Genomic DNA, 22,678 nt, shown 5'->3' with positions numbered 1-22,678 from the left:
AACTTCCAGAGGTGTCCAAGTTGATGAATAATCCCATTCTTCATAATCCATATTGGCCACCAGTTCCAACTAAAATACCCGGTGATTGCCCAAAATTTGATGGCAAAGCTGGTGAAGATCCTCAAGCCCATGTCATGACCTATCACCTTTGGTGCTCATCCAACCCGTGGCTTGATGACTCCATCCGGATCCGCCTCTTCCAAAGGACTCTCACCGGCTCAGTCGCTAAGTGGTATATTGAGTTGAATCGCAGAACATTTCAAGATTTCAACTCGCTGGCTATAGCATTCCTAACTCATTTTCAGTTACCCATTCGGTATGAGACAGGGACACATCTCCTTACGTCTCTCAAACAGGAGACAGCCACGCATACAACCGATCATATACATGAATGGAGACGACGTCGTCGCTTGATCAAATTTTGGATTCATGATCAGCTCCTGACCGATTGGTTCATGACTTCCTTTGTCCCTGCAATCGCGCGAGACATCACCATGGGAGCTTGTGTAACTAAAGAGCAAGCTATCGTGCATGCTCAGTACATCAACTTAGTATACTCTTAGTCAAGTACTTTATATGATTATTTTCCAGACGCCCCGAGACCTGGAACATCCAAAGCTCCGCCAAAACCATCTGTTGACAGAGTTATTGGCTCTGTAAACGCGTCTTCAAAGAAGTCATCCGCGAACCCTGGGAAGCAAAAACAAAATGCTTCTAATGGAAACACTTCTCAAGGTCAATCTAATTCTGGAAGTACCTCCGAGGCTAATGCCGTTCATTCCACCATGGCAGATAAATCCTCGAAAGGGAAAAATAAAGGGCAAGCCAAGAATAAATCCGAACAACCCAAACAGGACCCCCCTAAACCTCCACCCGAAGAAGGAGCAAAACATAAACCTAAGTATCCTTGTCCTATCTGTGATGAGGATCACTACACTAAAGACTGCCCCAGGCAGTTCGAAGTTAGTTGATTGTTGAAAGGTGCTCCTGGGACTCCTGTTGTGCTTAAAGAACCTTTCCCTTCTCAGCAAACTCAAATGGTGGCAGATCCATCGCAACTCTCTTCTTCATTTGGCTCTCAAGCATTTATGGCTGGGACAATTCCTATCCATGTCACTACTCGAGCAAAAGAATATCCATCTCACGCCGGGAAAGAGCCGGAGGTCCCCTCCAGCGCTCCTCCGTCTAGTTTTGGTCCTCTCCACATCGAAATACCTAGCACTGAGACGACTATCCGACCCCCTCCAAAAGGTGTACTCCGGAAGTCTTCTTACAACCCTAATGCTTGTGCTGCCCAGCACTACAACATCATTGAGGACTTAGCTCAGGCTCCGTCTGCTATGTCCGCTCTAGAAGTCCTCCAGAGCTACCCCTCCCAGAGGAAGTCCTTGCTATCGACCATCGATGGCATAGACCCGGCTAACTCAGATCTGATTTCTTTTGATCTCGAGGGCTATACACTGAGACTGCCCCACCAAATCGCTTTCCTTACACAGGTCATCATCAATTGTAAAACGATTCATCGTACAGTCATTGATGAAGGTGCCTCAAATTGCATCATGTCTGTTGCTTGTTGGAAAGCTATTGGTTCTCCAACATTGAGCCAGTCTCCTACGGCGTTAGAAGCCTTTGATGGAAGAGAGTCCCATCCTTACGGTATCCTCCAATGCTTGCCCATCTCCTTGGAAGGGAAGATGGTAGAAGTGGAGGTCGAAGTCGTCGACGCTAATCTTACCTAAAACCTCCTCCTCGGACGTAGCTGGACATACGCCATGCAAGCCGTGACCTCCTCCCTTTTCTGTGTCATTCGTTTCCCTCATCAGGGGAAGATTGTCACAGTGGACAAGCTCTCCTTCTTTGCCTCTTCTTCTGAAGGTAATGTGCCTTTCGTGGAGCATACCTCCAAATCATTCGAGAGTGTGGGAGCTGGGCTCTTTAAGGATCCTGCCCTAATGGGCGTCTTTCCACTCCCACCTCCGAATCTCGCCCCTATTAACATGATTTCTGTGCATTCTGACACGTGGGTCCTTCCTCCCGCTAATCAGATAGAATCCTAGGGCGATATGATGTCGTTGGGTCCTGCCGAGCTCAACTACATTGAAATCGTTGCTGCATCGGCTCCCCCTCCCGAACCTGATCTTCCGAGCGGTGTTCCCGACTCATGTGTTCATTTCCCTTAGCTTGGAGATGATGCTACTTCGGATCCATTAAAGGAAATATTTCCTTCCGATGAAGCCATCATAGAGATCATGTCTCTTGAGGAGCCCCCTTGCTCAGATCATCACCACCATTCCTCGTTCCTCCCTACCCATCAGGAAATGATCGCATATCTCGAACGGTTTGCTTCGTGTATCCCATTCCAACCCCTTCAAGCACCTATTCAAATTTACCAAGTATCTTCTGAGGGCAATATCGGAAACATTACGCAGACCCAACCTATCGACATCTCTGTGAAACCAAGGATTATCGAGCACATTCATATTGGAGTCACTTGCACTCCAGAGGAAGTTCGACTTTACACTGATCTATTTCACGAATTTCGTGATGTCTTCGCTTGGTCCTACGAAGAGATGCCCAGCATCGACCCTAACATAGTGGTGCACGAGATACCTATGTATCCAGGTGCTAAGCCTATTCGTCAACGCCTACGCCCTGTGCACCCCCGAAAGGCCGCAGCCATTAAAGCAGAAATCGAAAAGCTTCTCAAGGCTGGTTTTATTTACCCCATTCCACTCACGGATTGGGTTTCTAATATAGTCCCTGTGAACAAAAAGCAAAGTACTATTCGAGTCTGTGTTGATTATCGTGACATTAACCGCGCCTGTCCTAAGGATAACTTCCCCACACCTTTCATCGATCAGCTTATTGATGAGTGTGCAGGAAGCGAAATCTACTCGTTTATGGATGGTTTTTCTCAATATAACCAGATCAATATCGCGCCCGCTGATCAACATAAGACCGCTTTTATCTGTCCTTGGGGCACTTATGCCTATAAGAAGCTCCCTTTCGGTTTAAAGAATGTCGGTGCTACCTTCCAACGTGCAATGTCCTATGCCTTTCATGAAATTCGTCACATTGTATAGCCGTATCTGGATGATCTTCCAACTCATTCAGCTAAGCGTCAAGACCATCCCTCCCATCTTCGCGAAATTTTTCTCCGTTGTCGACAGTACCGTATCAGGCTCAATCCTCATAAATGTGTCTTCTGCATTGAATCAGGCCGACTGCTCGAGTTTATCGTCTCCCGAGAGGGCATCTGTCTGGACCCCCTCAAAGTTGAGGCTATTTTGAACCTTCCTCCCCCTGCTTCTTTGCAGTAGTTGCAGAGTTTGCAGGGTAAAGAAAATTTCTTAAGACGATTCATTCCAAACTATGCTGAGGTGGCTAAGGGTTTCACACAGTTATTGAAGTGAGATACACCATTCCATTGGGATGTTATCGCTCAGGAGTCTTTCGCGCGACTCAAGGGTCTCCTTGTCTCTGCTCCATTATTGCGACCTTCAAACTACAACCATGATTATACTCTGTATCTAGCCGCCGCCGATACCACTATCGGCATGGTTCTCATACAAGATGATGATGATGGCAATGAGCACGTCATATATTATCTCAGCCACAACCTCTTGGATACGGAAACTCGCTACGCTTACGTCGAGAAGTTGGCATTGGCCGTTGTTTGTGTCGTCCAAAGCTTCCGACATTATTTCTTGTTGCGCACCACGGCCGTGATTTCTGACTGCAACCCGATGACGCACATTTTGTCACGTCAGTTGTTGGGGGCAAAATACTCAAAATGGATCGTAATCCTTCAAGAGTTTGACTTGGAATTTACTGCTGCCAAGTCTAAGAAGTCCCTGGTCTTTGCTGAATTACTTTGCTCTTTGTCGTCTCCTTCTGTACCCTCTGTTTCGGAGGATCATATCCCGGACGAAACTCTTTTTCTGATTAGCACCCTCGATCCCTCGTACAGGGATATTATTGTTTATTTACAAACGTCCTCTTTTCGCCCCGCTGTATCCAAAGATTCTCGGCGGCGCATCCGCCATCAGTCTCAACCCTATCGTATCATCGGGGACACCCTGTACCGCCTCGGCATGGACTCAGTTCTCCGCTATTGTCTTACCCTCGAGGAGGCTGAGAGAGTCTTGAACGACTACCACTCTGGCGCCTGTGGTGGTCACATGTCCGGATACGCCACAGCTCAAAAAATCCTTCGCGCTGGTTATTTCTGGCCCTCCATTTTTAAGGATTGCATTCTTGTCGTCCGTTCATGTCATGCATGCGAGATATACCAGCGGAAGATGCGTGCGCCACCGGCCGTGTTGCACCCTGTAGTGACCGTAGGCCCTTTTGCAAAATGGGGCATTGATTATACAACCTGTAAGCCTCGCTCGGCCGGGGGACATGGGTTTATTATCGTTTCCGTCGATTACTTTACAAAATGGGCCGAGGCAATGCCCACATTAAATGAAGACGGTCATACAACAGCGCAGTTTTTGTTCAATAATGTTATTACACGGTTCGGAGTTCCACAGGCCATCGTCACAGATCACGAAAAACATTTACGTAATCACATGATGACCGAGTTGACAACCCGACTAGGCTAACGGCACGATAGTTCAACCCCGTACTATCCTCAGTCTAACGGCCAGGTTGAAGCCCTTAACAAGATTTTGGTTACGATGCTTCAATGCACTGTTGACATGCATAAGTCTAATTGGCATCTGATGTTGTTTCCCGCCTTGTGGGCCTACCGAACCTCTGTGAACGATGCCACTGGTTTCACTCCATTTCAACTAGTTTACGGACTGGAGGCTACCCTTCCCATAGAATGTGAAATTCCTTCGCTGAAAATAGCCGTCGAGTTGCTTCCCAACACTACTCCGGTAGAGGAACGACTTCTTTATCTAGAACGGTTAGACGAGACCCGTCGCTTAGCCTCTCTTGCCATCGAAGCTCAAAAGAAGAGAGTCAAAACTCATTTTGACCATACCATTCATCCTCGTTCCTTTATTGAGGGAGATCTAGTCATGTTATACGACCAAGCAAATGACAAGCTGGGGGCAGGGAAACTCAAGCCCATGTGGCTAGGCCCTTACATTGTAAAGAAAGTGTTGCAAAAAGGGGCATACAAGCTAGTTGACTATGAATGTAATCCTCTTGATAAGCCCCGCAATGGGTTGTACTTGAGAAAGTACTATGCATGATTCATGCGCTTCAATTTATACATGCGTGTGTCTTAGCAAGTGTGTGTGTGTGTATGTTTCCATGTTTTTGGCTTGGTGTGAAAGCGTGATTGCTCCTTATTGTGTTTTTATTCTTTTGGAGATGTCGGGTGCAACTTATATTGGTTTTGCTGATGGTGCCTGCCGCAGCACTCACAATTTGTCCTCTGCGGCGTGGGTGATCTACGATCCTCATAGTGAGTTGATAGATCTTCAGGGTGTGTGTTTAGGTTGTACTACAAACAATGTCGCTGAATATAGTGTTGTTATTGAATTATTAGCCGAGGTGATTAATCTCAATATTCGTACATTGGTTGTTAACCTAGACTCTCAACTTGTCGTCCATCAGCTCAATGGGCGATATTCCGTGAGAGACCATCACATTTTAAGGTTGTACTTACGTGTTAAATTGTTAGAAAGGAATTTTGACTTTATCACATATCAGCATATTCCAGGACGATTAAACACATTATCTGATGCATTCGCTAATCATGTATTAGATAGAAATTTGCGTAATTTATAATAAAAACATCATACAAGCAAGCACATAAAATCACAATAATAAACCATAGGAATATGTATATATATATATATATATATATATATATATATATATATATATATATATATATATATATATATATATCGTATGGCGCACCAAGGCGCTCAAAAAATAAGTGTATATGTCTAGATAAGGCTTGTGTTCTCGGTACATCTCAGACACATGTCTCTCAAAAAACCATCAATAGGAAATAAAGACCTAGATGTCTACTGTGGTGGGTTATGCTCTCCATAATCTGCAGCCGCTCAGGCTACCCACCTCAAAAGGCGGTGCATCCTAGGTTCTACCCCCACTGTATGGATCTGAGATGCTATGGGGACCTCCTCTATCCCCTGGTAATCTGGAATCCCTAACAGTAAGTGCTCGAGGTTTCGTATCACGGTCTCCATCGTATCGGCTCCCGGAGGAGCTAGGGACAGAGCTCCAATGCCCTGTGCATCCCTCCGCGCCTCTGGGGCCAAACCAAGGGGTCTCGTCGGTCCTACATTTGCATACCATAGCATTCATCGTTAAGACATGTACATGAAAAATAAAAAACATTACAAAAATAAAAAATCAAAAAGAGATCAAGTGGCTTACCACCATTGTCCCACTGCTCTCCAGTAGGCAGCGGCATGTCTGGGTCTCCACGGAAGTCTATGACAGCATATGGCCAGTCCTCCACAAAAGTACTCTGTCGATCCAGCCACTCTCGGAAGTATACTCCCCATGCCACTGGTCGGCCGCCACCTCCTCGTGACATGACATGGACCCATCGTGTGGCCCTCGTCTCTCGGGGGCCTCTAGGTGGATCCACGACCATGTCCTGCAGTTGTAATGCCGATACCCGCTCCAGCATGAGCAGGACTAAAATCGACCCATAGCCAAACTGCTTCGACTCACCACATCGGCAGTTGGTCAGCTGTCCCTTCATACTCGTTGTTACTACTGCTACCCAGTTGAATACGGTAGGATTCAAGCATTCGAGAGCCAATTAAAGATGGGCCTTCGAGGCCTCATGATTGGCCAGGGAGCCTGCTGCCCAAGTCACGATGAAGAGTATGGTTTGAAGGACGATGTCCTCCACTATAGGAATAGCTACTTTCCCACTCCGCGACTTGCGTGCCTGTGGGCACATCTGGGCCATCAGCATATCCAGAGTATCACCACCAGGTCGCTGCCCCTCCAGAATGGGCATCTCACCTTGACGTGATAACCCGGTCAAAAAATAGTTATCTGTATAGTCAAACCCAATGTCTCGGCCTCGGATCATAAATTTCCCATCAGTAGGATTCCAGGCTCTGATCAAGAATTCAAGAAGGTCAGGCTGTGCTCGCAGACGCGGAGTTAGGAAGAATTTGAGCAACCCGCACGCCCGCATTGCATTACGGCACCCAGCATCGGAAAATGCCGCTATGTCCTCATTATCATGAGCTCGCTCCTGCCAAACGAACGTTATTTTACCCTACATGATCAAAAAAATTCATTAGGGCCCTGTGCATAAAGTTTCATACGTTCAATTTGTTAAAAAACTTGTTGCGCGGCGTCAGCGCGACTGTTTTTAAAACAGTTGCGCTGATAATGGCGCCCTTTGATATTTTTCTTGGGTTAGCGCGGAAGTACATCACTCTTCCGCGCTGATCCAGGGGTGGTCTGTGTAAATCTTTTTCAATCAGCGCGGACCCGATAAGGAAATCCGCGCTGACCAAGAGCGAATTGAGTTTCAAAAAATCCGCCCAAACCAGCACTTCCCACCATTAAAATGCAACTAAAATACTTCAAAATGGAGTGTAGAGGAGGGTGAACCTACCTGGAACAGACTACAGGATGGTTGATGTGCGTATGGAGTGGAATTCTGCTCATCAACCTCACAGCTCCAATACGTCCTCCAAAGCTCCAAATGGTAACAATGGTAAAAAACTTTATTTACCCCCCTATTTATGGTAAAATTTCATAATTAAGTATTATTTTTCATAAATGTGGAATTTTTGTGATGATTTTTAACACGTGCTTGGTGCCAATATAGTTCTGCTATGTTTTTATGCATGTGGTCCGTATTATCATGAATAGGTTTACGCGTGCGGTGTTTCTTGTGCAGATTCTCATGCCAGTGGAATTACGACGGTTCTATACACATTTCATCCCAGAACGTCGTCTTTAAGCTCTTTTTCGACGTGAAATAAGAAAATATGACCGAGTCCCCCTCTCGGCTCGTTAAAAGGAATGAGAGGCGGTCACCTTTAAAGCTCTTTTTCTTGACCGTTTAAACTAAAAGATATTGCTGGGTTTTTGTCGTTTCAAACTCGTTATTGGCTCCAAAAGGATGTGCTTCTGACCACTTTTCTACTTTTTCGGGTCGAAGTCACTACTTACGAAAAGTACTCCTCAATCATACTGGTCGGGTGGTTCTTTCGAGCATTGTTTTATACTTTTTCGGGCTCGAGAGACACAAATTTACGAAAAAGGACCCCCCTGGAGTTTACTTTTCTGCTGTCTTTTCAGACTCTCTAAACAGGAAAAGACACCGAGTTCTTCCTTTGTTAGACTCGTTAAAACTCAATGACATCGGATTCTGTCAAAATGACGCCTTCCAAGCATATGCTATCCCTGTCAAGCTTGTCATCAAAAAATAATCGGGGTACTCGCCAGGAATGGTGGGGAAAATGGAATCATAATCATTGTCGTGTCGGCAGTATTTCGCTCTTAAACATGGCACTTGACCGCATTCGTGTCTGGGTGGGAGTCTCTCATCTTGTTTTACACTGGCCTCCATGGGTTTGGGTTATACTGTTTGAATTTTCATCTGCTCATTGACTTGTCACCATGACCCTTGATCATTTGAATATCAATATTGCCAAGTCCACTGTCGTGTCGCCTATATGTTCAAGAGAAGTTGACCTATTCAAGAATACTCAACCCCCCACTGATACCTCACACAAAATATCTTATCCTTCTCTGTCTCGTGTCGATGATGTGGGAAACATTATGGCCCACCTTCGATCAAGGTCACTTCCTGTCGACTTCAGCTCATTATCCAAGAAGGTGACTTAGAGACTCCCTTCAGGTGCCTTAGAGCTTGCATGCCTCAATGGCAGGTTCTTCGTGTTCGATGCGAGGTTTTCATCATTGGCCTATGATCGAATGATTCTGCGGGTGTTCGACACCAGCTCATTGATTCGCACGTCGTGGATTGTACCTATAGTACCTTGAGGACCATTGTCATTATTGGTGGTCCCTCTCGCGTTTGTTAACAGTTTGCGTCATTAACTGGTAATCAGACGATGTTCTTGCATGTTCGACTTCAACTCCCATATTCACATGCTTGGACTTGTACTTTGTTCGGGTCGAGATGGAGCGCAAGACCCTGGATTTTGTCTATTGCAATCCAGGTTGCGATTTTGTGGATTACTAGGATCATTACATGACTCATTGATGGATGGCTGCACCCATACCTGAGTCTTCATGGATGTCTACGACCATACCTTTATTATCATCATGGTCTCTTTAGTTGGGTGGCTGCGTCCATACCACAGACCTCCTTCATATGTCTTTTGGATGGCTGCGCCCATGCTTGGACTACATGTCATTGATTATTAGAGATATCAGTTGTACGTACGTGCAGATTCTTTCTCGTGGTGTTCCAGTTCAGTGAGTTTTGTAAATCATTTCACCCCTCCCACTCTCTCGGGCTTCATGCTTTAGGGGGCATCTATTACACATTAATTTGTCACTGTCTCCCTGTCAGTCTTTCTACTGTGTCATGAGTCCAATTCATCCATGCTCATGCTCTCTAATGTTGCCAAATGACCCACTTTGCCAATTTTTTTGCTATCATCGAGACTGTTGTCAAGATAAACGCGCTAATGGGCACTCCATAACAGACGAAATGTGCTGCCAGCGCGGAAGTACACGTGTTTCCCGCACTGGTCGAATTTCATTAGACAGCGCGTCTGTTATTCATATCTGATCGTGTTGACATCACCTTCCTTGTTATTCAGCTGCGATGTCAGCGCTCCAGTGCAGTTATGAACCCGCGCTGATCGAGTTTGGGCGAGTTTGTTCTAATAGTCGGCCTTCCAGATGACTCCAGACCTGGTTGTTGGCCTTGTAAATGTCGCCCTCCCTTCTCTGGCATGTCTATTTTGTCATTTCAGCCACCTTCCTTGGAGATAAGCTCATCCTCCCACCATTCATGGAGACTCCTTCTCCTAATTAAGCCTCTACCATTGCCATGAGCAACTAGTTTGGAATTGATAGTGCTTCGAGTGTTGCTGCTAGTGTGTGAACTTGATAAGTAGTTGGTGTGACAAGTGTGGGATTGCTAGAGAGCTTAAGGAAGGTTGTGAAGTGTTTCTTTCTTGTGTAAACTTGTGTGAGAGAGAGTTTTTGTCTTGGGAGATCTACCTCCAAGGGTGAATGCTTAAGAGACTTGCTGGCTGGACCCTCTTGAGAAGGATTCGACGTCAGAACTATGGTTGTATTCTTCTTTGTTATTTATTAATAGTAGATGACTATCATTATGGCTCCACTCTCATTGTTTATGTTTGATGTTGAGTTATATCTTTTCTGACTGATATATAATTGAATCTACTATATTTTATGCTTGTTTTCGTGTTGTTCTTTGCATGTGTAGTTGTCCAATCACGGAGATCGTGGGGATCGTGACCGGCCAAGGAAAAGGAACGAGGGCGACATCTCTTCAACAAAAACTAGCATTGGAATCCAAGTAGGTTCTCACCATCTACTTTCTATTTGCAATTAGGAACTTGCGTGATAGCATTGCGTGATTGTTGTTAGACCCGGTCTGGGCTAGTAGGGATCGTCTCTGTCCGCAAAGAGGATTTACCTCCACATCAATGAGTTTTGCCTTTGGGAACCTGATTCATTGGAGAAGGCATTCAGGTTAGCAGGAAAGCAAAATTATGGCAACCAGGAAGCCTACCACTCACAAATATAAAGAAGGAAGTGTTGTTTCCTATAGCCTTCCACATCCTACAAGGTTGACACCACAAAAATTGGAAGAAAAAATAGAAAAAGGGCTTTGTTAATTTGTGATAGAAAATACACTAAATGTCATAAGTGTGCTAAGAAGAAATTATTCTACACAGATTGTGAATAGGAGGAAGAAAAGGAACAAGAAATGTGAAAAGAAGAGGATATATTGTAGGAAGAAACCCTAGATAAAGAAGAAATGAATCCAACCATATCTTTTAATGCATTGGCTGGAATTACCACTACTCAAACTATCAATATAGAAGGACGTATCAGGAAGAAAATGGTAATAATGTTGATTGATTCAGGGAGTACCCATACTTTTATTCATTGTAAGATACCAAAGGAATTAAATTGCTTCCTATATCTAGCTTGAGAGTGTCAAGTAATGGTTACAAGTGGAGGAACCATAAATTGCATTGGAAAGTGTCATCCTCCCACCATTCATGGAGACTCACCTAGCTAGTCCGAAACGTCAGTTTCAAAATTTGCTCATAGGTTTTTCCATTGATTAAAATTCTCTACCAGCCTGTATGGAATCTCTCTTCAAAGTGTCATAATATCAAGCTATCCATGGGAGAATATCTATTGAATAGCCCAATACTTTCCATTCCAATGGGTGGTGTTGATGTTGTACTAGGAGTCCAATGGCTACAATCCTTGGGTAAAATAGCTTTTAATTTTCAAGAACTTTTCATGAAATTTTTTGCAGTATGACAAAGCTTATAAAGGAGTAACAATGAGGTGTAATTGCACAATTATGTTTGCTAAAGGTTCCCACATCGAAATCATCTATTTCTCAAGATCTCAAGAAAGTCTTGGACAATCATTCCAAGGTATTTGAGAATCCAAAATTTCTCCCACCTATTTGTGATCATGATCATGCTATTCATTTTATTCCAGGAAGTGTTCCTCCAAACATCAGGCCGTACAAATATCCCTATGCCCAAAAGAGTAAAATTGAAGGTATTGTTGTAGAAATGGTAGAGGCTAGTATAATTCAACCTAGTCAAAGTTCTTTATCTACTCAAGTAGTATTGGTGCACAAGGAGGATGGATCATGGTGCATGTATCCGGATTATAGGGAGCTCAAAAAGCTCACTATTAAAGATAAATCTCCCATTCTTGTCATTGATGAATTATTAGATGAATTGCATGGATCAATTTACTTCACCAAGTTGGACCTTCGTTCAGGATATCATCAAATCTAAATGAAGAATGAAAACATTCCAAAAAGATCATTTATAACTCATGAGGGTCATTATGAATTTTTGGTCATGCCTTTTGGCCTTACCAATGCACCTTCTACATTTCAAGGTTTGATGAATTCCTTTTTCAAACCCTTCCTTAGAAAATTTATGTTAGTATTTTTCGACGATATACTAATCTACAACAAGTCTTTGAAGGATCATTTGAACATGTTAACAGGGTGCTCAAACTATTGGAGGAGAAACAATTATATGCAAAAAGCTCCAAATGTTTCTTTGGAGTACAAGAGGTGGAATATCTAGGTCATATTGTACCTCATGAAGGTGTTAAGGTAGACCGTAGCAAACTTAAGCCATTAAGGAATGGAAAATCCCCACATACATAAATCATCTGTGAGGATTTCTTAGGTTGACAGGGTATTATCGCAAGTTTGTTAAGAATTATGGGAGAATACCAGCACCTCTAACAAAAATATTGAAGAAATATGCAGTTTCTTAGACTCCAGAAGCAACAAAGGCCTTCGAACATTTTAAAGACGCAATGTGCCAAGCACCAGTCTTAGCTACACTGGACATCACAAAAACCTTTACTGTGGAATGTGATACTTCAAGAAATGGAATTGGTGTGGTTTTAAGGCAAGATGAAAGACCCATTGCTTTTGAAAGTCGTCCAATCAAGGGAAAGTATTTACACAAAGCCTTTTATGAGAAGGAAATTCTTGCAATAATACATGCACTTAAGAAATGGCAACCCTACCTAGTGGGAAGACACTTCAAGGTAAAAACGGATCATGATAGTCTTAAATACTTTTTAGAACAAAGATTATCCTCTCAAGAGCAACAAAAATGGGTCACAAAGATGTTAGGTTATGACTTTGAAATCATCTACAAAAAAGGGAAGCAAAATGTTGTGGCTGATGCACTCTCAAGAAATGGTGAGGATGTGGAAGCATTGTTGTGCGCCATTTCTATTATCCAACCAAATTGGATAAGCGAAGCAATGGAGGAATGGAAAAATGATGAAGAATTTTGGGAACTCATTCAAAAGATACAATAATATCCCAATACATTTGATACCTTTAGCTGGAAAAATTATTCATTATGATCGCTTATACCTATGCAAGAATTCACAACTCAAACAAAATATTCTTATGGAATTGCACACTTCTCCCTTAGGAGGGCAATCAGGATTTTTAAAAACTTACCGCAAGTTTAAGAAGAATTTTTTTTGGGATTTCCTTAAATCGGATATTCAAAATTTTGTGGTAGAATGTTTGTTTTGGAAACAAAATAAAGTTGCAACAATCAAGACCCCATGTTTATTACAATTTTATCACAGGTTTACCCATGTCCGAGGGAAAGAGTGTCATCATTGTGGTAGTTGAAAGAATTACCAACTATGCAAACTTTTGTGCATTATCACATCCATTTAAAGCCAGTGCAGTTTCTACTGCATTTATGGAAACAATTCAAAAGTTACATGGAAACCCAAGGATTATTGTAAGCAACAGAGTTCCCATTTTCACTGGAAATTTTGACATAATTATTTTATTGTCTCGGTACTCAGTTAGCTCATAGCTCATGTTATCATCCTTGATCTGGTGGGTAAAATGAGATAGTAAACAAATGTTTGGAAGGATATATTTGTTGCTTTTCTATCTGAAAAACAGTCACAATGGACCAAATGGTTGTCTCTTGTTGAATGGTGGTATAACACTTCCTTCCATACTGCAGCAAAAATGACCCCATTTATGACACTATGGATATCATGCACCATCCACCACATCATATTTAAGAGAATATTCTAAGGCTCAAGCAGTGGAACATCACATCAAGCATCAACAACAAGTTCTCCAACTATTAAAGGATAACCTCATGATGGCGTAGAATAGAATTAAAGAATAGGAAAATCAACATCACAGTGAAAGAAAGTTTGATGTAGGTGGCTCGATATTCCTATGGCTACAACCATATAAACAAATTTCCCTCAAGAAAGATAAGATAGATCATAAATTATCACCAAAGTATTATGGTCCGTACAAGGTGTTACAAAAGATTTGTACTATGGCATAGAAATTGGAGCTTCCTGCAACTTCCCAAGTGCACTGAGTTTTCCATGTTTCATGTTTGAATAAGGTTATAGGTGACAAGATCTAAGTTCAAACAATATTACCAGAACTTGATGAGGAAGAAAAAATCATATTGGAACCAGAAGAAGTCAGAAAAACAAGAACTAGATAACTATGTAATCGGTCAATTTCGAAGTATCTCATCAAGTGGAAGAACTTATCTGCTGAAGATTCCACATGAGAGGATGAGAATTTTATACATAAGCATCCAGAACTACTCAAACATTGAAGACAATGCTTTTTTTAAGGAGAGGGACATGTTAGGCCCCTATAATACTGGTGATTCCCACATTACTATTGTCATTGTATCCCTTACTGTTATTATTGCACCCCTATTGTCCCAATATTGTTATTAGTATGCCCATTAGAAACCCACTATTGTTATTTATATGCCCTTATGTTATTATTGTTATGTCGGCTTGATTATATAATTACCCCTTAGAGTCCTATATATATAAGGGAGGTTTAGTCATTTGAATCATCCAAGAATTGTTGATTTGTGTAATGTAAAGGAGCATTACCCCCTCGAAGAGGCTTATTTATAAGGCGTTCATATATCTTTTCTATCTTTTTGTGAGTTAGTTTCATAACAGTGGGCTAGGTACCATGATCCAAATACTATATTTATAAAAGTGGCATGGTAAATAAATAAATATAAAAGAGGTATAAAGAGGTATCGTAAATAAATGAAAATATAACAAATAGGATTAGAAATCAACATCTAAGTATATGTCAATTCTATTGGCCAAATACCATGAACCAAATTATTATTAATACCATGCCAAAAGGCACTATTAATGCAAATACTAATATTATTATTATTATTATTATTATTATTATTATTATTATGATTATTATTATTATTATTATTATTAAATATAATTTTCATATCAATATATTATAATAATAATATTATTAAATTTAATACCTTTGGATTAATACAATATAAAATTGGTTATATTGTAATATATATTAATGTATCACGATATATTTGTTAACTCTATATATATATGGGAGGGAAGAACAAAGACAAAGTTAAAGAGGTGGAGAGATAGGGGGAGTGACAAGGAATATGTTGAGATAAAATGAAGGAAAGGGGGGAGGAAAAATGAAGAGAGCGGGAGGGAGAGGAGTGAGAGAGTTAAATAATGGTAAGAGAGGGAGAGGGAGAAATAAATATGGAGGTGGGAGAGAGAAGGAGAGACTACGGGAGATAGTTGGAGGATTGGAGAGAGAGAAAGAGATGGGGGAAGAGGGAGGGAGGTAGTAGAGAAACCGAGAGAGGGGAAGGACGAAAGAGAGCAATTGAGAGAGAGGAGGGTATAGGGAGGGAAGAATAAATACATAGAGAGAGAGAGAGAAGTAGAGAAAGAGGGAGTAAGAAGGGAGAGATGGAGAGAGAGTGTGTATGTTTAGGGAAGAGAGAAATAGACAAAGAACGAGAGATCGGTACAAAGGGGAGAAAAGGGGAAATAGAGGGATATATTCACATATTTAGGGGGTGAGAGAGAGAGAGAGCGAGATGGGGAAAGAGAGAGAGAGACAAATGAGGGAAGAGAGAGAGAGAAAAAGAGAGAGGAAGGACAAGAGAGAGGACTTGAGAGAGAGGAAGAGAATGATGGGGAAATAGAGTGGATTGGATGGGGGCAGAGAGAGAGAGAGAGATCGAAAGATCGGGGAAGAGAGAGGGAGAGAGAGGAAGAGGGAGAGACATAACTTGAGAAAGAGGGGAGAGAGGAGGGATAGAGAGTTGGAGTTGGAAGGGGAGAGAGGGAGGGGAAAAGACGTAGGGAAAGAGAGAGGATGGGAGAGAGTGGAGAAATGTAGGGAAATAGAGATGGAGATGGAGGGGGAGATAGAGAGAGGCAAGAAGAAGGGCAAGATGAGTTCAAAATTTGTTTTAAATATTGTCCTAAGAGCCCCTTTTCGTAGTAGTTCACTAGGAAACTCATTTTATCAATTTTATTTCTAACTAAGAATGCGGAGTTGAAAGTATGAAATGGGACTTCATAAGCCAATAATTTCATTATAAATAATTATGAATATTTAATTAACATTTTTTATATTTACTTATTATTAATTTTTTTTTTTTTACATATAAAAATAATCGTCCCTCCACATCGTATGTCACACATCACATGTCGCATTGGTTAAGGGCTAAGGTCTATCTCCCATGGATATTTGGGATGTGATAAAATCTCCAATCACATCGAACATCGCACTCGCATATTGCAATCACTTGTGGCCAAGGATAGTTCACTCATCAATGAAACATTGTGATGCGATATTTAATAAAGCTCCTCCACCGTTGATCAAGGAATACTATCAAATGATTCACAATGATGTCACATGTTGCAAATCCTTGTGGGCCAAAATTAATTCCTTACTATTTAGATGTTGCATGCGGGATCGTAAAGAAGATCATTCCATGTGATTCGATCCCATACTTTGATATGGTAGATCCAATGCTGCCTATGCATTAACACTTCATTCTTTCATTTTCCTTTCCAATTTGATTTTACGCCATTTCTCCAACATTTCTCTGTTGTTTCAGTTATTTGAATGGTTCTTCAACCTTCCACTATTTTCCTGCGTGACTCCCTCTTAAGCTTAATTCTATGAGCCCTTTAATCACGATCGCTCCACAACATTACTTTGACTCTTCCAATGGATTCCAATGATCCATTATAATACTTTGTGCCATCCTTCTCTCTGTGTATTCGGGCAAAATATTCCTTCATACACATATCTATGCAAGTCTCTGATTTGCTATAGTTTTTTATCACTTGACATTCAAATCACACATCTATATGGGCTTGTAATTAAATCTCTATATTGATGAACAAATAATCACATAGTTTATCTAACTTTGGCATGATCTTCTAATGACAGTGACCTCTCATTTACAAGCTGCCCATAGGCTTACAATAACACTCTAACTAGTTATCCTATTCAACCTCTCCAACCTATGTCTATGCCTTTTTGGCTTGCATTTATACAAAAGGATTCTAAAACTAATTCCTGGTTTAGATCCATAAGCTGCTCATTAGAATCCTAAAATCTCTTCCTCATCCCTAAGGATTCTCTCAAATCCACAAAATCATGAAATAACTCATATTCTAAGTTTTACAACCAATTCTCAAATCCCTTAGTTCTCTTAACTATCCTAAATCTATCATATTCTCCTATATTAGAGAATATATACAAATATCCCTCACTATATTCAACTAAATATGATTCTTGCTTCTCTCATTAAAATCACTCAAAACTCTTAATAATTACATTAATTCAATACTGAGGAATCCAACTTCCCTGAAACAAAAGACCCCCTATGTCTATTAAAATACAATGATAATGTTGAGCTGAATGCTTCTGCATCACAAGCTCCCGCTGCCTGCTCCTTCCAAAAATTGTGTAGATCCTTCCCATAGTCTAGACCGTTCCTCTCAAGAACTGTGTAATTTTGTCATCCAGTTGAGCCAGACCCCACAAATAATCACTGTGGACCTGGATTACTTTTAATACAAAGATTGATTTGTGATGGTGTTTTTCTCAATGCTTTCCTACGAGTGAAGAGAGTTTCTTGAAGGTTTTCTTTTATGGAACTAAATTTGGTATTGTTAAAGGATAAACAAGGATTTTAAAATTGGATTTTAAGAAATGTGGATTTTAGAAGTGTTGTGAAAGTGATTGTGGTGTAAAGCTTATCAAAAGAGAATTCCATAAATGAGATTTTATTTAAATTTATTATATATAGCATTTTATTTGTAAGACCGTTATGGATATAGTGAATTTGGTTGCATTTTTCTTAAGATATGGTATATTTGGTTGCATTTTGTTGATTGGAGAAATATTTTTTGTCATCATGTTAAATCTTCTCGTTGGTACTTATTAGAATGAGTCCAATAAACTTGATGGAGGAAATTGTGCAAATGGGAAATTCAAGTTGCTAACAATTCTAGAGAGTTATAATTTGTCTTGAATGAAACACTGGAATCTACATCAATGTCAATGATAGAGTTATGACATCAAAGATATGCCATCTAAATGACAATGATTTAATGTTACTTTAAACAAACACAATGGTTGAAGCTCTTATTGTTATGAAAAATTATCTTGTTGAATGTGACGCATGTGTACCTAGAAAGAAACATAGAGAAAAATTTCCTATATGTAAAGAAAAGAAGGTAAGGGGAAATGGTTGATTTAATTCAAATTGTTTTATGTAGACCTATGAAGACCGTGAGCAAGATACCATGATCCAAATACCATATTTATAAAATTGTCATGGTAAATAAAAAAATATAAAGCCCCTTTTCATAGTAGTTCACTAGGAAACTCATTTCATCCATTTTATTTCTAACCAAGCAGCTAGAGTTAAAAGTATGAGATGAGACTTCATAAACCAATAATTCCATTATAAATAATTATGATTATTTAATTAACATTTTTTATATTTACTTATTATTAACATTATTATTTATTTTACATATAATATAAACTAAACTGATAACCCTCATTTGCAAAGGAAGAGTGTCTCTATAATGTGGGCATCAATGAACATGACAAGAGAAAAAGAGTTAAAGATGGGAGGATTAAATTCTAAATTTAAAATGAAAATAAAATATCTTCTTTCTTTACTGAGTTAATACCCTACATCAAATAACTATTTTATGTGACTTGTGGGTAACATAACTCGAATGCTTTGTTGTTGGTTGAGGATAGTGAGAGTAACACTCTAATGTTTTAACTAGGGATGATGTTAAAATAATATACAAGTTTTCAAGAATTCTCATTGCAAAATGAGAAGCCAATCATAAGAAAGAAATGTCATAAAATTTAGTATGATTTTACATGAAGTGAAAAATAAATTCAGCTTACTTGATAGAAGATTTGATGCTATTAGTCCTCACTAGGGCTACCATGTATAGTGAACCATTGATTGTTAAAAGACAATCAATTTCCATTTTTTTAATAACATACCCAATGTTTAATATAGAATAATAATATTTTTATTTATTTATTTAAATAAAAAATGTTTTAATATTATTTTCTGGTTAATGTTAAGAAAACATAACTTTGGCTTTCGTATATTTGGAAAGGTATGAAAATTTAAAATTTTAATTACGCATTTTATCGTTTTCTGCTGGACTTGACCACGTGAAAAACGAAATATTAATTTAGCACAACAGTACTAATCGAAACCAAATTCTAATATTTATCAGCACGTTAATTTTCTGTTACACATCAGACAAGCTCTCTTCAACAACCTGGCGGACCCTTCTTTTATATTCTTTCACATCACTGAAGTAGAACTTAGCAGCGTCTGGATTCGCAGGAGAATCTGGATTTGGGTCAGACAATAATGACTGCACCCAAATGATACAAACATGAGTATTTAGAATCAAAGCATTTGTAGATTATATTTCCCTTCTTTTACGATGCCACATTATAAGAACACCTCACAACCAAAAATGTACCTGAATTGAAGCGAGAACTGTTGGGACATCGTAGGCTGGGCACCACTTGTCTTGCAAAATGTCCAAGCAAATACCACCAGCTGGATAAACTGCACATGACGAACCAAACATCACTTCGTTGATGGTTACCAAAGAGCTTTTTAAACCTATGATCTGATATGCCCGGTAAGTGTTTGAGAAGAATAAGGGCAGATTTCATTGTTCTTACAACATCGAATACTATTAAATAAACGTAATGAATAATCAATTTGTATTTACTGAAAACTAAGAAATGAAGTTTGGGTAGACAACACTTACTATTCGGGTGAAACATCTTCGACTCAAACCTCACCTTTGGAGGTTTGTTAGGGTAACTCTCCCCGAACTCGAGCGTTAGCTTGAATATGCCTACAAATTTGCGATACAAAACTCATCAGGTTCAGTTAATCGAAATTTCTGAAGTAAACAGGAAGTCTTATTTTGGGGAAATACTCACCGCCATCCCATGGAGTGTCTGGAGGCCTGCAAACAATTATGGACACAGGTCAGTCAACTACTTGGATCTCATGTGAACAGAAGGAGCGTATTCAGATGAATCGAAATTTTAGAAGCAGAGATATGATTATTATTATTTAATGATGAAGGAGACATATAAAATTACAGAAACCCTAGTATACATACCCGAAAATAACGGCATCCCATATCATAAGATTGCCCTCTCGCGGTTCTGCGCTAACACCTGCAGGGGCGTCACCTTCCAGACTCTTCAGATCAGCCATCAGTCTCTTCATGCACGCAGTAGACTTACTGCCTCCCGCCATCCTGGTTCTCTAGATACCACAATTACTAGGATGCAACCGAACAACTAAGAAAAGTTGTTGGGATTGAACAAAAGTTCAACTAGAATAAGCAAAGGACTTCAACGGCTGTCCGTGATTATTACCATGTGAATAGCTCACCTCTTTCTTCTCTATTTATAAACATTTATTTCCTTTAAATGTAGGCGTCGCGTCGTTACATCAATATTGTTGTTTGTGTTAATAAACTTAAATGACATTGGGTATGCTACTTGTTAAGTTTTATTTTTCTTTTAAATAAAACTTAACAATCATTGTTATACAATCATGGTTAATGATAACAAGCTGCGTATATAACAAGTTGTGTATATTTTTGTGGGAAATTAATAGAGTTTTATAGAGATTAGTTGGGTAATATGATAAAATTTGATATATCATGTTTTGTGATGCTAATTAGATAAATATAAATGAATACTACTACATTGGTGACCTGAGTCCCTAAAAATTAAAACATGGAAATGGGAAAATGTGTAATGAATACTACCACATTTAAATGTGACCTTGGTGTGTGAATAGCCCGCGTCTTTCTTCTCTATTTATAAATCATCGAGGACGAAAACCACTTCCTCTTAGAGTGCCCTGCATACAACCACATTAGATCTCAACCTTTGTTACAATACTAACCTCCCTACCCTTTTACAATGCCAATATTAATGAACTCGGTAGGCTTCTCTCTTCTCTCCAAGCTTTTTGAGCATAGGAATAAAATCTTAAATCAAAATAAATAATTTGTCTTTTTAGGTCCGATAGATCATTATTTGGTCTGAGCCGACGTTAACCATCATCATCATCATCATCATAAACATTTATTTCCTTTAAATATAAGGATCGCATCCTTACATCAATATCGATCGTTGTTTGTGTTAATAAACTTAAATGACTTTGGGTATGCTAGTTATTAAGTTTTATTTTTCTTTTAGATTATTCCAGATATTAAACAAAACTTGATAGCTAACTAGGAAAACTCAAAATTTTAATTGTTTAATTTGAATCCATTATTTCTTAATGTTCGTAGTTTGTGCAGGTAAACCATATATGTGTTTTACACCCTAAAGAGTAAGGTATGTGGTATGTGTAAGAGCAAAGAGACTAGTTAGTTATTCGTTAGAAATATAAAATAAATTAAACAATATATAATACATCACTCATAAATTTGTTTTTATTTTATATTTTATTAAGCTTTTTAATAAGTAAATTTATGTGTACCTGATGTAAAATTAAATAGTAAAGAAAGTTGAGTTTATAGTCAATATAGCTTAACCATACAATTATTACTATTGATAGAAGGTTGTATTTTATAAAATAAATAAAATGTAATTTTTATGGAAGTTTAATATGGACACAGATAAATAATAAGTAAATTTATATATGTATACATAAAATTAAAATGTAAAAAAGTTTGGATTTAAGGTGAATACAGGTTACTCTTACAATCATTACAATTGATAGCATGTTGTACTTTATAAAACAAATAAAATATGATATTTATAGAAATTTCATATGGACATGTATAAGTTGAATAAGATATTTAGATTGTAATGTTTAACAATGTGTTTCCTTCCAAGAGATCATAATCTCAATTAAAGAGTATTGTAGTGTATCTTTACCTTTAGGCCTTAGACTTTAGCAATCATATAGCTACCCAGAAGTAGTCCCCTTGTAACACAAGCAAAGGAGTCTCATGGATCTCGTGAAGTTGGATTATTATTATTATGCCATCATTGTTATGGGAAATTAATATAGTTTTATAGGGATTAGTTGGGTAATATGATTCAATTTGATATATCATGTTTTCTGATGCTAAATATATAAATATAAATGAATACTACCACATTTTTCACCTTGGGGTTAGAATTTATTTTAGTGTTCCTAGAAATTAAAGCGTGGAAATGGGAAAATGGGTAAAGGATTTTGTTATTTAGTGCTCAATTGCACTATGTTTATTGAAATATGGATCAAGAAAAAAACCCAATATATTTTCCCAACCAAGAGTTTTAAAATACTTCAAGTTAGAGTTTGACTCACAATCATGGCGACCAACTCCAAGGACAAGAGTTAAAGGAGTCTTTAGTCTAGAGGTCCGGGAAACAAATTATTGGACAAAATCTCTGAGATGAAAGTGTAAACTCTAACCACAACTCTTGTTGAAGGGTTTATATTTTATTTAAAACTACCATTGAAGAGTTTTAGATTGTAATTAATATTCTAGGAAGAAGGTTTGGTAAAAAATAGTTTCTGGAGTGCAAACTATCAACTGAGAGTCTATA

At 39.2% G+C, this 22,678-nt stretch overlaps 1 protein-coding gene across 1 annotated transcript; it reads right to left on the bottom strand.

Moving 5' to 3' along the window:
• Window positions 1–19,335: 19,335 nt before the first annotated feature.
• LOC149226514 (ubiquitin-conjugating enzyme E2 1-like) lies at window positions 19,336–20,351 on the bottom strand. The gene is made up of 5 exons (XM_089380216.1): window positions 20,236–20,351; window positions 20,051–20,076; window positions 19,873–19,962; window positions 19,576–19,664; window positions 19,336–19,464 (listed from the first exon to the last, which is right to left on the bottom strand). Exons 1-5 carry the CDS (start codon window positions 20,343–20,345, stop codon window positions 19,336–19,338), a joined length of 444 nt encoding a protein of 147 aa, XP_089236342.1. The 5' UTR covers window positions 20,346–20,351.
• Between the last annotated feature and the right edge of the window lie 2,327 nt (window positions 20,352–22,678).

This window comes from Pinus tabuliformis, chromosome J (assembly GCF_031772625.1).
Source record: "Pinus tabuliformis cultivar Carrire ecotype Pingquan chromosome J, CPIR1, whole genome shotgun sequence".
NCBI lineage: Eukaryota > Viridiplantae > Streptophyta > Pinopsida > Pinales > Pinaceae > Pinus > Pinus tabuliformis.
The sequence above is the reverse complement of the archived record's forward strand: the minus strand, read 5'-3'. Positions and strand labels throughout refer to the sequence as shown.